Source organism: Erpetoichthys calabaricus, chromosome 16 (genome assembly GCF_900747795.2).
Source record: "Erpetoichthys calabaricus chromosome 16, fErpCal1.3, whole genome shotgun sequence".
NCBI classification, from domain to species: Eukaryota; Metazoa; Chordata; class Cladistia; order Polypteriformes; family Polypteridae; genus Erpetoichthys; species Erpetoichthys calabaricus.
In genome coordinates, this window is record NC_041409.2 from 35,471,852 (window position 1) to 35,489,152 (window position 17,301).

At 37.5% G+C, this 17,301-nt stretch overlaps 1 protein-coding gene across 1 annotated transcript in view; it reads left to right on the forward strand.

The window, feature by feature from the left end:
• The window catches only part of fsip1 (fibrous sheath interacting protein 1), a 466,416-nt gene that overhangs the window by 31,905 nt on the left and 417,210 nt on the right, over positions 1–17,301 (forward strand). Inside the window, exons 7-8 of the mRNA XM_028821434.2 lie at positions 7,674–7,813; positions 8,084–8,197. Of these exons, the coding sequence (XP_028677267.2) occupies positions 7,674–7,813; positions 8,084–8,197 (254 nt within the window). The remainder of the gene's footprint in view (positions 1–7,673; positions 7,814–8,083; positions 8,198–17,301) is intronic.

Here is a 17,301-nt window from a genome sequence, read left to right on the forward strand (position 1 = left end):
CAATATAACAAAACAACAGTAAAACAACTAATAAACAGAAACCTTATGGGAAAACTCTGACTGTAACATAACAGATATCTAACATGTGCATTATGCATCACGAGTAAGGTGAGATTTTAAAAAAATTTGATATTGTTTGCTCTTTAGCATTGTCCCCATTGAGCCCTGTTATCAGGTATGGTTATCTCTGTTTTTCATTAAAAAATGAAATTTTTCTTATTGCTACAAACAACACGGTTTAAGTGACAAATTAAAATATTGCTGTATTGGGTATTCCTGACCTGGGTTCGCTTCCCGGGTCCTGCCTGCGTGGAGTTTGCATGTTCTCCCCGTGTCTGCGTGGGTTTCCTCTGGGCACTCCGGTTTCCTCCCACAGTCCAAAGACATGCAGGTTAGGTGGATTGGCGATTCTAAATTGGCCCTAGTGTGTGCTTGGTATGTGGGTGTGTTTGTGTGTGTGTGTGTCCTGCGGTGGGTTGGCACCCTGCCCGGGATTGGTTCCTGCCTTGTGCCCTGTGTTGGCTGGGATTGGCTCCAGCAGATCCCCGTGACCCTGTGTTCGGATTCAGCGGGTTGGAAAATGGATGGATGGATGGATGGGTATTCCTTAAATAGCAGTTTCTATAATTGATGCAGGTACAACTTTGATTATGTCTTAAAGCCACCTGGCAAGTATAACCTTGTTCTGAAGAGGGTCACCATGACTTATGACTTCAGTGGATCTAATATTGCCTTGGACCATCTGTTCCTGGAACTACTGTACATCAGAGTTGATGTTTAAGGACAGTCCATTTACATTCATCCAATCATATTTAAACTTATTCTTTTGATATCATAAATCAGGGAATAGGTACACAAACCTCGCAGTAGGAAGAAAAATAGACCCTTCCTTTGTCGTTCATGAAAATCCATACAAAATACTTCAGAATAATTTGAAGGAAAAAATCTTTCAGCATTAAAATTCCAAAGGCAAGCATTTTCCTTAAATCATCCTTAAAGTAAGTGAAACTATGTACCTTTCTGCTTACAGTCCCTGGTTTGTGATGTTATAAGTTAACTTTAAAGCTGATTGCTTGAAAGGGAATGTGGCCCTAGTTGGAGCTATCACTGGCTGGATTTTAATGTCTAAAAAATGCTGTTTTGGAGTAGGCAGTGTGGCTTTTCCTTGTTATTGTTTATCATTGTAATAAGACAGTAGCTGTAAGAGTGGTGTGGTGTGTTGCATTCCAAGGTCCTTGTGTGTCAATCTATCAAGCAATCATTTTTATACACAAGTTTTACTACATCGTCATCCCCAAGAGTATAAACAAAGTAAGCTTGACTGCACTAGCATGTGAACTAATATGTTAAGGTGGTTTCTAAATAAGAACCAGTCTTTTTGGGGTTGGTATTGGATTTTAGTTTTGATTGCCAAAGGGACACAGTTCTGACAAGGCATGAGAACACCACCTGGCCTAATTCTTTCTCTCCAAGACAGATACTTATATTATTAAAGGAGTTACTAAAAGGAAGTATGACTGCAGTGGAATTAAAGTATTTGCACACCTTCACTTTCTGCACATTTTATTGTGTTGTAGATTTCATTTTACATGTATTCATTTGCCATTTTTGCACATCAGTCTAAACTCAATAACCCATAATGACAAAGTGAAAACATATTTTCAGAAAGGTTTGCTAATGTTTTTAAAAAAAAAAATAAAAATAAAAAGTGAAATCTCTCATTTCAATAAGTATCCAGGCTCTTTGCTGTGACACTCCATATTGTGGTCGTGTGCTTTCCGTTTAATTTAATTCCTTAATTCCTTGAACTTGACTTGAGTCCTGTGGTAAATTGAATTGACTTCCAAAAGTCACATGTGTACCTGTGTATATAAGGTCCCATCATCCACACAGCATTTCAGGACAAAAGTAATTGTGAAATGGAAGATTTTTGGAACCACCAGGGCTTTTCCTAGAGTTGGCCAGCTGACCAAATAGAGTAACTGGACAAAAATAGCATTGGCCAGGGAGGTGACCATGAACCCAATGGTCATTCTAACAAGATCTTCACAAGTCCTCTTCTGAGATAGAAGCACCTGTGGGAAGGATAGTAAAGTCGGCAGCAATCCATTAGTGAAATGTTTATAGTAAAGTGAAGTGAATAACTCCTGCTTTGAGTTTGTGAAACTACATTTGCAAGGCTCTGAGAGCATGTGAAATTGCATTCTCTGGTCTGACGAGAAAAAATTGAACTCTTTGAGATGAACCCCGAGCAATACAGTATGTCTGATGAAGACCTGGCACTGCTCATCACCTGCCTAATACCATCCCTAGTAAGTGCATTGACAGTGAGACTGGTCAAAACTGAGGGATGGATGAATCCAGCCAAATACAGGGAGATTGTTAAAGAAAACCTTCTTCGGAGTGCACATGACGTCAGACTATGGCAATGGTTCACCTTTCATCATGACAATGACCTAAAGCAAACAGCCAATACAATTCTGATGTGGCTTCGCGACAAGTCCTGTTAACTTGAGTGGCCCAGCCAAAGCTCAGACTTAAACTCTTTAGAAATTCTAGATTTAATACTCCTATAATGTGTGTGGGGAGACCTGAACATGGCAGTTTACAGATACTTCCCAGTGGATACGCTAGGAAAATTGAGATAAACTGCCTAAATCCAGATGCACAAAGCTTGTAAGGATTTACCCAAGAAGACTCAAAGCCAAGTAATTGCTGCCAAGGAGCTTCTCCAAAGCACTAAATTACGATTCTGAACACTAATATGAATGGGGAATGTCAGTTTTTCATTCTTTAATATATTTGAAAACCTTTCCAAAAACATTGTTTATACTTTGTCTTTGTGGGTCATTGAGTGAAGATTAACGGACCTAAATGGCAAATTTGTTAATTTTAAAGTTAAATCTAAGGCACAATAAAGTGTGCAGAAAGTTTAGGATCTGAGTACTTTCTGAATTCACTGTATATATAGGACAGCATGGTGGTGCAGTGGTTACCTTGCCTGGCCACTGCCTGCGTTGAGTTGTATATCAGTTTCCACCTCACATACCAAAGGTAAGTGCACTAAACCTAATGGAGCAGTAGAGATGTTTATGTGGATGTGCCCTGAAACGTATTTCTCCCCACAATCTGTGCAGTGAATGGATAAATCCAATTGATATATATGTGTGTTTCAATATGCACATACGTATTTGTTTGTCTCCATGTGTACACATCCTAAACGGGAAATAAGCTGTCCGGTTTATTTTTTGTGTAATTTCTCAGCTATTTTACTAAATCTTAGTAGTACTTTGGAATCCTGTGCTATTCCTTAACATCTTCAGACAGCACCCCATAATAGCCCATAGATGAAATGTAACTCCTGCATGGAACCAGTGCTCAAGTTCTGAAATAGAAAAACAGTTTTTGGCATGCCAGATGTGAAATCCACAGCTCTTGTGTTTTCCAAGTTGTATGTGTGTAGTAATCTGCTGTTCTTCTGTGTTAGCCATTGTGGATGCATGGAGAAGTGAAGCAAAATGACACCTTTCATTGGCTAGCTGCACAGATTACTTGCTTAGCTTCCATATTGTAATTTGTGCAGTTAGCCAATGAAAGGTGTCATTTTGCTTCACTTCTTGTTGCAAGTTATGTGGAAAATTACTTTGCCAATAGATGGCACTGCTGCACCAAGATGTTGAATGTGAGTATAGCAGGCTGCATCCAAAACTGAAGTAAGAAGAATATTCATAGCATGTAAAAAGAAGATTCAGCACTTAATATTTGGCATTGCATATGGTGGTGAACACACAGTCAGTGGATGGGGATGTTGCATGTGAAAATCTCAACTGTTTTAGGCAATTATGGAACTTATTGTGGAGCTGTAAACAAGAGGTGGAAGGCAGTCTTGCATGTGCACGTTCCAAAGGTACTTCCTAGGTATACTCCATATACTCCTGTCTGGCATCATTTAGGTGAAGAATGGAGTTATAGTTAGATGGGTTTATATATGTTGTCATCAGTAGTTTTTGATTGATTTTTGGAATTCTCTAAATTGTTTTAAGTGGCATATATACCTTTTGTAGAGTTTTGAATTCAAAGGATTGCGAAAATAATTTAGTTCTTTCTACGAGATATTCAGAGAAAGTAACACATTTGGTAGTGTTATTCTGTGACGGCATCATGCTTTTTATATGGACCACCGCCATTTTGTGAGTCCTGTTGCTGAGACGCAGTTTCCAGTTGCCAAAACTGTAGTTATAGGAACATCAAGCTGCTTGAAGAAGGTCTCAAATCCTTTGCCTTTAACACACTTGTCTGATATTTTCTTTCTGATCTCCTCATATAACTTTTCTCCTTTGCTTTCTCTGGTCCATGTTCAGTGTGGTACACATATACCAAGCAGCAGTGTGACGACTTTACTCCATTTCAGTAGGTTGGATGACTGCTTGTATTGCAGTAACTTGTGTGATACTAATTAATGAAAACAACTAGTTTGAAACTCCCTCTTATCCAATTATTTAGGATCTTTCCTAGGGTACCAACAAATGTGTCCAGGCCATTTTAGAATGTCTTTGTAGAATAAACAATACTTGATGTCTTTTCACACTTACTTTGCTTTACACGATGACATCTCAAAGACCTGCAGGTATAGTACACCCCCAAAATTTGTGGGGGTTACGTTCCTAGAGCACCCGCGAATTGTGAAAAACCGCGACTTTTGGATGTGGTTAAAGAATGCCTTTTAAATTCCTATTTTTATAGTTTAAACCCTAAATACAGTATGCCCCCCAAAGCACTTTAATTTCGTTGCAAACTCAGCTTAATACATTACCTAAAAAATTTCCTTAATACATTACCTAAAAACAGAATGTAAAGTTAAAACCGTATACTGTACAGTACTGTACTGCTATGTCTCCCACGGTGCTAGAATGTAAAATACCGTTGTTACCGCTATACATACTGTAATTAATTCAAGCGCGTTTTCTTTGGTATAAGTAGAGTAAATGCATAATAATTTCATTTAATTAAAATACAGTAAAATGTACGGGTACTCTCCAATGATGAATGATATTGATGATGATGAAGTAGCTGTGCAGTACAATGCAGAGGATTTTAAACTCCTTGGGTGGCGCCTCTTTTTCAGGCACTTCAGGAGGAGTTGTATCTTTGGATGGGTCTTCTTCTTGTGGGAGTTTCGTGCTGGCTTTTCTTAATAGGTTTCAGGAACATTGTGATGGGAAGTTGCTACATTGTCTCCTGTAGCGAAGTGCTGGTACAATTTCTGTGCTTTCTCACGGATTATGTTACCATCCAAGGGGATGTTCTTCTTCATGCAGTCGGTGATCCACAATGCCAAGGCAGATTCCATCCTGACGATATTTTTATTCCTTACGGTCATTACCTTTTTGGCACTATCACAGAAACTTACAGATACGGTACTCCAGATCGCTGCTTCATTCTTCTTTATGTAGCGTGCGGTGCTTTCATTAATGCCATAGTGGCGTGCTACTGCAGCATAACTTTTTAGTTCCCGGAGCAAATCCAGTAGTTCAACCTTCTCCTGGAGTGTTTTAAACTTTCTCTGGCACTTAGGCTTAGTACCAGAAGCCTTAGAAGGTGCACAGCGTTTTGGTGTCATCTTGTTTAAGAATGACAAAATGAATACAATAACAAAGCGGAAAACACGAGGACATTTAGCTGGAGATGCATCACAGGGCAGCAGTGAATCGGCATCAAGGAGAAATGAATAACGCTCTCGGATTGGCTACTTTCACCATCCCAAACCGCGTTTCTCTCAGCGGTGATAAACCCATTCACCTGGAGACGCGTCACAGGGCAGCAGTGAATCAGCAGCAAGGAGAAATGAATAACGCTCTCGGATTGGCTACTTTCACTATCCCAACCCACGTTTCCCTCAGCGGTTGCTTCCTCTTCTCTCTACAGCACAGTATTGCCACGAAAAAAGACATAAAAAATTGCGGAGGATATTTGCGCTTTCCACTAACAATTAATAGTTAGGTTCTAAGGAAAAATCCACGAATGACTGAGTCCACGAACCCTGAATCGTGACTTTGCGGGGGTCTACTGTATATGTTTTCATTTAGTTGCTCTTTTCAGGATGCATACAGAAATGAGCTGTAAGGGTACCAACAAATTTGACCATGTCTGTATTTACCTTTTAGCAAAATGTGCATGTTGATGTTTTATCGATAATCCAGCTGTTTCTTTATGATTTTTTTTTTTCCTGTAGTATTTAGCTAGAGTAAAAGGTAACCCATCTTTTTGGTTTTTAGTGAGCTGCTTGAACACCCATTACAGAGAATGAGAAGAAAGATGCTGTCAGCACTAAAGTTGACCTCTCATCCCTTTCTGCTTTCATCATGTGGTTTGGGTCAACTACCAAGTTATTTTATGGTGTTTCACAAGAGTGAGACAATTAGAACAGCAAGTAGCCTAATGATATGGGCTGCCTGGAATGAAGAGCCCACCTTCTTGGTACTCTCCAATGACACTCAAAACCTTCTGAACTGGGGAGCTGAGTTGTCTTTTGAACTGTGACACACTGACAGGAGTGCAGTACATTTGCTTTTTTTCTTTTATTATTCTGATAAATGTTCTAAGAGGTTTGATTGTTCTTTGAATGATTTCATTTCCTTATGTAAAGGGAATGTGGATATGATCTAATAATTATTTATGTAGACAAGTACTAGAACCAGAGCAGCTACCTAGATTCTCTGGCATAACTTTGTCCTTGTACATACTTTTATTTTTAGGCTAGCTTTCACATAGTGGATTTTATTAGTAACCAATTCTTATTGCAATTACTCCTAATTCTGTTATTAAACCTAACTTGTCAGTGTTGCTAACTGTGAGACACTGCAAGTTAAAACTGTTAGCTGACTGATCATGTCATCACACTTCCAAAGGTGTACATAACATATACATTTCTGAACTTGCTCATTATTTGGGTAAAAGCGACCATAACTGTAGAGTTTAATTTCATACTTTAGGGTTAAAAGAGCCGTGAGATTTTCCCATTTTATTAGGTTTAAATGTTCGTCTTTTTTAAAGAATGCGTGATTCTCATAATCGTGCTGAAATCCAAGCGCTCATTTAAACCAGATTTTTCTTAACCATTGAAATGAAATAAACCGGTTCAGAAAATCGTGCACTGACATCCCGTCCAGAGTTAGTTTGTTTAGAAAAAATTCACCACGACCTAGACTGGGAAAATGAGTATATGAAAGGTGGAATTCATTGATAAGAAATTCTGTGTCACACTATTCACTTGCTGGTTTTCCCAACTGTCCATATGAGAACCAGAGTAGTTGGCATGGTTTACACATTTGTTGCAATGAATAGCAAAGCTGGTTGTTATTTTGCAATCTTTTTATCTTCAAGTGTTACTTGCAGATGTGTTAAGATTCTTTGTCCTGAAGTTAGCTTCTTTGTTTTTGATTTAGTGGGCAACACACTTGCTATTTACATTTAATTGCTTGTCTGAAGACAATATGTTAAATGCCTTGGAGCTTGGAAATGCTGTTTTAACTGTCTGAATGCATCTCCATGTGTGCCTACTGCTGATTAAAGGGGTGATAAAGTTCAAGTATCCTAAATGGGTTTTTCTGAATTCTCACCCAGCAAAATGCAAACACATACCAGCAGACAGACAGCTGCATTTTTTTTTGCAGTGCCTGGTGACTGGACTGAGAGCATCGCTAAGCTAGAGACAAGCCCTGACATAGACACATCTGACAGGCCAGAGAGCAGATGCAGCAGAGTTAAGCAAAAGAAGAAGAAGAAACGAGACTTTGTAAAGAAAAACATTGAGGTATGTCTGAGGTCAATTGCCTTAGCACTTCTGTCAAAACAATTCAAGAGTTCTGTGATCTGATAGAGCTCAGCTTAGTTTCAGTTGTTTCTTGCACAGTAAATTAGTTTCAAAATGTCTGTGACCTGGACTAAAAATGTAGACGCTTGGTCGTAATAAAACATGTTTTGTCATTTTGTAAAGCTACAAATCTAGTTTAGTGGCTTTCCTGTTTTTTCCTTTCTGTTTAATTTTATCATATTTTATTTTGTTTATAACACTTCTACGTAGCTCGCAAAGGATGCTGGGAATCAAGTTCTTATGACAGATAATGAGAAGAAAAGACTGGCAGAACTGCTGAGGGACATTGATAATGACAGAAGTGACGCACTTCCAAGAGATGAGGTAACTAGAATTTTTTCTTTAATAAAGACTTAGTACAAATACACTCTAGAATGTAAAATGCCAGATGTGGGATTCACAATGCTTGGGAAACACTGATTGTAAGTGAATTATGATTTTCTCATTGGGGAATCTGTCTCTAATGCCACCTTTCTCGGTTTTCAAGCCTCTAAAGACTGTTTGTGAAGAATGTGAACTTGTGGCCATGCAAACTCAAAACAAAGAACTTGATCCAAATGAAACCTGGTGCCATGATTAGTATTGCGAAAGATTGAAGCCTATTGAATTTGAGCAAAAATGCTCCAGTAGATTTTTGTCCTACCCAGTGTTCTCTTTCAAGGGGCACTCTTGAACTGTTCCTTTGCCCAGATATAACGCTTTGAGTCATAAATTGTGACAAGTTGTAGATTTATTGAAAATAGAAACTAATAGAATGAACAAATATATCGGTTGTCCAGGGTGGCAAAACTTAAGGTAATGTAATAGGTCTTCCCTTTTGTGCCTAACTAAACAGGAGGGGATCTTTATCCTAGCCCCTAACTGCATGTAGAAAAAATACATCCTAAGTCTTTACCTAAACAATCCTTGCCTCTTCCTGTTCCTTCATCATTCTGCCCTGTGTGTTATTATCAACTTATACCTCCCAATTTCAAGCTTCTCTGAATTTGGGCTAAGACACTGTTTGAAGGTTCTGTTTGGAAGTACTTACGATGACATTATGATGCCACCATGAAGCGCTTCAGGATCAGTGCCATGAAAAGTATGTGCCCCTTTCCAGATTTCTTCTATTTTTGCTTATTCATAACTTGTAATTGTTCACTGATTTCCATTCAAATTTAGTGATACAAAAGACCATCCGAGAAAACATACATTTTTGAAATGATCATTTGATTTATTGAAGGAAAAAAGTTCACCAACCCCTCTATCATACATGTGAAAAAGTACTTGCTTCCTCAGTCACTCATTCAACCCTTGAACCAAACATATAAATGATAACAGGTTAAATGAGACAAGCTTGGTTGAATCTAAACATCTTGTCAATAGGACCTCTCCAGCAGTGTGAAGTTGCCTAACGGATCTCCGCATAACTGTAGACCATGCCTTGATCAAAAGAAATTCCACAAAGCCTGAGAATGAAAGTTACTGAAATCTATCGGTCAGAAAAGGATTACAAAGCAATCTCTAATACACAGAGAATCTAAGGAAACCACCATGAGAGCTATCACCTCCAAATGGGGTAAGCCTTGAACAGTGGTAAATCTGTCTAGGAGTGGCTGGCCTAGTAAAATGACTCACAAGAGCACATAGAAAAATTTCATCTGGGAAGTCTCAGAAAAACCCAGACAAACATCTAAGAAACTGTACTGTCTTAAATTAGTTGTGAGGCAAATAACAGAGGAACATAAAGGCTAACATTTGCAAAAAAAAAAAAAAAAAACACCTCTATTACTGCTTTTGGGATATTGTTCTGTGGACTCATGGGTCAAAAGTTGAAGATTTAGGAAGACACGTGTGACTTGCTATAATTGAGGGAAACATGATTTTAGAAAGTACTGAAGGAGAATGTCTGGTCATCAGTCCAAGATCTGAAGCTGAAGGTCAACTGAGTTATACAGCCGAACAGCAATCTGAAGCACAAGAGGATTTACACCTCTGAATGGCCAAAAAAAAACAAAAAAAACAAAATAAGCTTTTGGAGTGGCCTAGTCAAAGTCCTGACGTGAACCTCATTGATATATTGTAGCAGGACCTTAAGTGGGTCACAATTTCTCCTCTATGATGCCAAAGCCTGATCTCCTCTTTCTTGATGTGTTTGCAGTTCTTGTTGCTAAAGGTGGCACAGTCAAGTATTAAGTTAAGGGCAGGGCAGTTACTTTTCCACATGAATGATATAGGTGGTGTTGAACTTTTTTTTTTTCCCTTCAATAAATTAAATGATGATTTAAAACTGTATTGTGTTTCCTCAGGTTGTCTTTTGTATTAAAATAAATTTGTTTTGAAGATCTGAAACAAGTGTTATGAATAAGCAAAAACAGAGGAAATCAGTAAAGGGGCAAATATTTTTTCACAACACTGTATTTGTTTCAGAAAGTCAATATTCTTCCATTTAATTTCAAATGATATACTGTCACCTCCACTTGCAAAATTGTTTATTAAATTCACAGCTTTGCATAAAATCTGAAATGGGTTGCTATCTCAGATTTTTGCCATTTTGAGCTCATAAAAAGTATAAGCAAAGTCTATCCATGCTTAATCCACATTTGGTTGAGTAGAAATAGTACCTATTCAGGCTGCTTTGGTTTAAAGGTAGGAACCAGTCCTGGGGTGAGCTATTGCAGGATGTATTGGCACTGAAGTTGGTACATTATAGAGCTGCCACTTAACGTAACACACTTGTCTTTGGAATATGGGTAGAAAACCAGAGGACCATAGAAAAAAAAACTCATTCAGACTATGGAAGAACGTGTCCGCTCTACCTAGACTATGGCTGGCTGCAATTCAGACCCAGTTTCCTGTGCAATTTTAAAGTGCCTATATTTGTTGTTTCTTTTTCTTGTATTCTGTTAGCACAATACAGTAATGTTACAAGTTTATTGCTGTTCTCTTGGCCGACACTGTTCGTTCTTTGTTGTTTCAAAAGAATGCATTTCAATGGCGGTTGTCAGTTATTTGCCACAAAGATACAGGAGAGGCCTCCTAATGTCTTTTCCTTGTGGGTCTGTAAAACCAGTTTAGCTGTGCTTTATTATTTAAGAAAGACTTGTTTGTAATTACCCCTAGAGAAAACACTAATGTCATTTCCCCGGTTGTCAAGCATAATTCCATGAGTGTATATATCTGGTTTTTTTTTTTTTAAATAATTGTAATGATTGAGATTTACCTTCATTTGTTGCATTAGATCATTTTCTTTTGAACTCACAGGATTATAAATTCTGAAAATGTCATATTTTTGCCAGAACTTAGAAGTGGATAACAAAAAGCAATTTGTTATCTTCTGTGATGTTTTTAAAGTCAATGTGTTATGTTGCAAGAAAGGTGCCAACCCCATCTCCAGGAGGGGGAACTAGTTGTAATTTACATTTGTTAATGCAAAAAACAAAAGGCAAGAAAGGGAAATTTTAACAAAAATTGCATAAGTGGAAAAAGGACTACTGGATATGTCCCTTAAGTAAAGTGTGGCTCTCACAGTATTTTATTTCGGACATGTGCTGAGCACGTTTGTCAGTATACCCAGACCAGAACAGTGTGTACTGCATTTGCCATGCTTTTTCCTCTTCAAGCATACAATCTCTCGGCCCTCTGAAGCTCCACTTTGGAATGGTGCAGCAAATGTGAAATATAATTTTGTTTAAAATTCCTAAATGAGGTTTGGTTCATTGAAAAACACAATTTATGCTAGAAAACTAGCAAGAAGGATTCTTTTTTTTAAAAGCAAAAGGTGTAGTCCAAGCCAAATTTTGGGGTCAAGACTGAGAAGACTGCTGCAAGGAGACCAAAACCAGAACAAGAGTCAGTCAAAAACTCGGGCAAAAGTTGAGACCAAAAAGGAATGTCAAAAAGGCTTTTGGTATTCAGACTTTAATGCGGAATGACAGAAATGGCTCATGACCTCTGAGAATACACCTGATATGCAGAGCTGCCCTAGTCCCTTAATGGTGGTAAAAACAGTACAAAATAATTCACAACAACAACAAAAGTTTTTTTTTTTTTTTTTTTGCAAAACTGAAAACTATTGAAAGATTTGGGGCTCCAGAAACTCCTCAGGACAAATGCTGAGTGTGATAAATTGACAAATATCCATAAAAAACTAATAACAAAACCATCCACAGCAAAGGCCAGGAGTGCTAGGGTAATCTACGAGCTGCTTATGCACAAAACAAAATCCGATCTTACTAGCTTGTTTGTTTTCCCTACTGTGACTGAAACTCAGAAGAAACTGAAAATGTTTGGGGTGCCACAGGAACCCTGTTTAATAATGTTCAAGGAATGTAAAACCAAAAAGGAAAATAAGCTAGGTTTGAATGCTCTCTGTGGAACTTGTTTTTTAGCTTTGCTGATCGGAGTTCTGTCCTTCTTTGAAGCTTGCTGACTTCTGGTGTGATGCTGGTTTATGTATCTGGGGGGACCAGAAAAGGCAGGGCTAGCAGTGGTGAGACAGCAACGATATCCACCATCTTCCTTGGATTTCTCCTCCACTCTAAGGAAAGAAGCAGAAACTGCATTAACAATTGTGCAGTACCTTTACACTTCCACCTGTGTTTCCCCTCACCGTAGATCTCAAGACACTCCCCATGTTCGTGTGCATGACATACCTTTTTTAGTCATAATACATTTCAACTGATTCTTTAACACATTGGTAAATGACAGTTTATATTTTTAATACTACAAAGTCACATGATAGTAGCAGAAACAGACTATTTTCTCTGAGTGTTAAGTATCATAAAAATCTCTCAATTTCATATTTGTGTTTGAGATCCTGCAAGAGTCTAAGTATGGGAAGTGTAATGTCTGACTTGTCCTCTTACTTTAGCGTGGTCAGTTTGTGGCATTTAAATTAAGAAGAAAAGCAGACAAAGCAGGAGTTCAACAACCCTTTTATTTTCCTTGTTGATGTGGTGCACTTCCAGTCTTTGTAGCAAGCCTCACCCAATTTCCACTGCAAAATGTGCAATATTCTTTTTACATAACCAGCTAATGAGAACACGGTATACATTTTTAATCTTCCCCATTGCTCTGTCACATAATTCTGAGTGTACAAGTACAATACCACAGAGAACATGGGCAAGATATAAACTTTGAAATTACAAAAAAGTTCACACATACTATTAATGATAGTTAAATGATGAAACATGTTGCTTAGTTAAGTTTGTTCATCTACTTATTGTAGTTGTGGCTAAATAAAACAAATTCTTCTAAAAGTTAGTAAATGTATGTATGGATTAACATTCCAATGTGTTTTGGAAAGTTTAGTTAACTGAGTTGACTTTGTTTTTTTTTTAATATTTTGTCCCAGTGGTATGATATGTATGAGGTGTCAGAGATTTGCTCATACTGCCGTGCCTCTGTTTGTACAGGCATGTGTGCAGTACCAGTTTATTCTCTCATCCTCTGTCTACTGAGGATCTGTTAGCTGACAGTAGTGCCCATTGGACATGTAAAAGAAAAAAGGTACTTTTCTATGATTTTCTATTATCGTGATGCAAAGACTGGCCTACCCCAACTACAAATACTGACCTTAAAATTAGTGGTGGTGGAGCATAGTTACCTACAGTATAGGTCCCTAATGTTAATGTCCCCTATGGGTGCCTAATCTTAAAATTCCTATTAGGTGCCTAATAATAAGTTTTCCATCTTGTGTCATGATAATACAATTTGCGTCACGGTAATAGAAAAGTACAAGAAAAAATTCTGAATACAAAATAGTAAGTTCACATAAACACACATAAGCTAAATCTAAAATAGAAAATAGTAAAGCTAATCTGCAATTTTAATTGTGCAGAATGCATCTCTGTGTATTTCAAGGATAGATAATCCGCAAGGGAGAGGGCTGCTAAGGCCAGACCAGATTATAGTAGTTGTTGATCACCCATTTTTCTAAACCTACTTACCAAGTCAGCATCAGGAGAAAGCTGGAGTCTATCCAAGTAATCAACACATGCAGGCTGAAGCAATTCCTGGAGAAGGTGGCTGCTCGTCACAGGGTGAACACACACACACACACACACACACACACACACACACACACACACACAAACGTACCAATTTATAATCACCGATTCACCTTACCTGCATGTCTTTGGGAGCACCTGGGAAGCGCACATTGGATTACAGCACAAACACTGCATTACTGTGCCTCATATTCATTGATTACTAACATATTTATATTAGTTGTGGCCTTTAAAGTATAATGTGGCATTAAGTGGGGGTAATTAAGTGACTTGTTGGCCCTGGAGTGGTTTTGACACTTAAATAAATGGAGTTAATTTTATGGAAAATTTTTTGAGGTGCAAAATAGAGGAAATTGAGGCATATTTTCCTTTTTTTGAAATTGTATTATTGGCCATACACTATGCAGAAAATTGTGAATCTTTGGGGACTCTTCAGAAAAACTGCTGAAAACCAGCTAATCACAAGAACAAATCTGGGTTCTACTTGTATTGTCTGCTTTTAGTCTACTTGTGTTGTCATCATTAAAGTGGAGATACATTTCAATACCCCTGTGTTATGTGGTGCTGCTGAACAGTTAAGTGCATAATAAACCTCAGCAGATATATTTTTTCTTTAACATACAGTTGCCATCTGCTATTAAGTGGAAACATTTTGTTTTTATGATCTAATGGCCTGAGTATGATTTTTCTGAGTTATTGAATGAAAAGTGCTGTTCGTTGATATTTCAGCCAAGGCTCAGGAATTTTTTTTTTCCATTTAGCTATTAAGAACTTGCCAATTCCAAAGAATTTCATTTTTGATCACCACATTGTGCAAACTGCGCATGAACCTCCACATCACAGGCATATTCCCCATAGCATCATTTTGTTCATTCTTTTGCTCCTTCTTGTATTACTTAATTGACGTTACTGTGGTAATTGCTCAAAAATGCTTGTGCCTTGGTACTTTGATTTTTAAGTGAACATTGTGGGCTTTCGATCTTCAGTCCCTCTACATTTCTCTCTAACACTAAATTTTACAATGCTGGCACCTTGCCTATTTGGCAGGAATCATGTAATGGCTTAAGTTCCTGTTTAAGCTTCACTTCTTAAAAAGTTCAAAATGCTATGGTGCTACCTATGGCCACAAATCTAGGTACTATGATACACAATAGAAAATGGCAAAACAAGTTAAGCAGATGTCAAAATTGGCAAAATCCTGACCTGGTCTGCTACATAAATAGGCCTTACCATATGCATCCTGGCCCCAAAATGACAAGGCAGACTTCGAGCTCTTCTGCTACAAAGAGAGTTGAGTTGGATTTTTATGAAAAAGAATCAAGCAAAAAAAGTGTTGTCAGATGTTGCGCAAAGTATGTTAATCAAAATTCAAAACCCATCTGTATTCATGTCTGAAATTTCATTCAAAGTCAAAAGAATCAAAGTACAGGGCCATAGCCAATAAGACGATAAACAAAAAAGCTCTGGTAACAGTCATTGTTTCTGTTTACAAACCTGAATAACCAGGATGTCTTTCACATCATGAATTGTGACCTCCATTTGTCGTGAAAAGCAACATGGCTGTAACAATGCACAAACTAAGCCTAAAATGGCACTTTGGAAAGATCTTAATGTTTAGCTTATTTAAATTTTTTTTTTTTTTTTAACAGAAAAACTTTTATCAAAATAAGATTAGGCATCCTACACAATTCTGGCATGAGCCAAAAACAAAGCTGTAAAAAAAATTATCATGAAGAAAATAATACTGTACAAGGCCTTTACAGATTCCAAATAGGGTTCAAGCTATAAAAGATTAAAACTCTTCTTCAGATACACCAAAATGCCGTTCTGGCTTGAAGAATAAAAAAAAAACAAAAAAAAAAAACACAATGTTCCATAATTTTTAAAGAATGTAATCAATTAATACTCCAGTCTCAAAAATGGTATTTTTTTGTAATGTTACTTACTCTATGTACTTTGTGTTGATGGCAGACACATTTTTGATCTTATATTTTGATGCAGAATTAGAATCAAAAAAGTTTCTGATTCAAAATAAGTCAAGGGTGGCTAATGTTGGACAACAGCTAACGCAATCAAAAGTTCAATGGAATAAATCTCGCGTTGCACATGTTGCCTAATCCACATTTGAAGCTTCCAATAACATGTATTTTCACAAATATTTTGTTAAATCACTTGCAGAAAATGCTTTTGTGAACTAAAACTGAACATGCTTAGACGTGAATATGTATTTGAACTGAAGATCGTTTAGTATTTGTTGGTCAGTAGCCTAGCTCAGTAACAGTTTATTCACTTAATAATTCTGCATTTCAATCCAAACTCAATTGTCTTGGCTTAAAAAATGGGCATACTTGGTGAGTTTTTAAGCTTTTCCTCCATGCCCCATAACCTCAAATGTAAAGGGCTAGTGTGGGTAACATATTTTTTTAAATTTTATATGAAGTAGTACATTTTAGAACACAATTTTGCATGGCAAACCTGTTTGTGAAGAAATTACTTGAAAAATTGAAAACTTATCCTTTAAATTGTAGCATCTTGTACATGATGATCCAAATTCTCTTACATGCAATGACCTTCTGAAGGACCTACTCCTCAATAGTGTATGTGTGTATATATGTATGTATGTATATATATATACAGTATATGTATGTGTGTGTGTGTGTGTGTGTGTGTGTGTGTGTGTATATATATATATATATATATATATAATATAATGTGTGTATATATAATATAATGTATATATGTGTATGTATGTATATGTGTGTGTGTGTATACAGTAATCCCTCGCTATATCGCGCTTCGACTTTCGTGGATTTTATATGTAAGCATACTTAAATATATATCACGGATTTTTCGCTGGTTCGTGGGTTTCAGTGGACAATGGGTCTTTTAATTTCTGGTACATGCTTCCTCAGTTGGTTTGCCCAGTTGATTTCATACAAGGGATGCTATTGACAGATTGGCTGAGAAGCTACCCAATCAGAGCACGTATTACAAATTAAATGAAACTCCTCAAATATATTGTGAGCAGGGGGGCTGTTCGCACCCCTAGAGGATATGGACTCTCCTCAAAAAACGCTGAAAGACTACTTTCATATTGCTCCCTTCCTTGCTGGGCTTACTTGTGGCTGCTTTGTTGCGCGATATGCTTCCCGCATGGTGCTTTGCATACTTTGGTGCTGTTCAAGCTTTTATCGGTTTTTGATTGTTTGTTTTTCTCTCTCTCTCACTCTCTCTGACATTCATACTAGATTCCCGGACATTTTTTCATTCCTTCATTCCCAGGAAAACGGGAACGGCCAAGCTCGCATATATAGCGTGTAAAAATCGATCAAGAAATAAGTTATAGTTGAAAATTTAAGGTGGCGCCGTTGCTGCAGCTTGCACTTCATCAGACAACAGCTTTGAACAGCAACTTGAAATTGCAATGCGTCAGTCTGT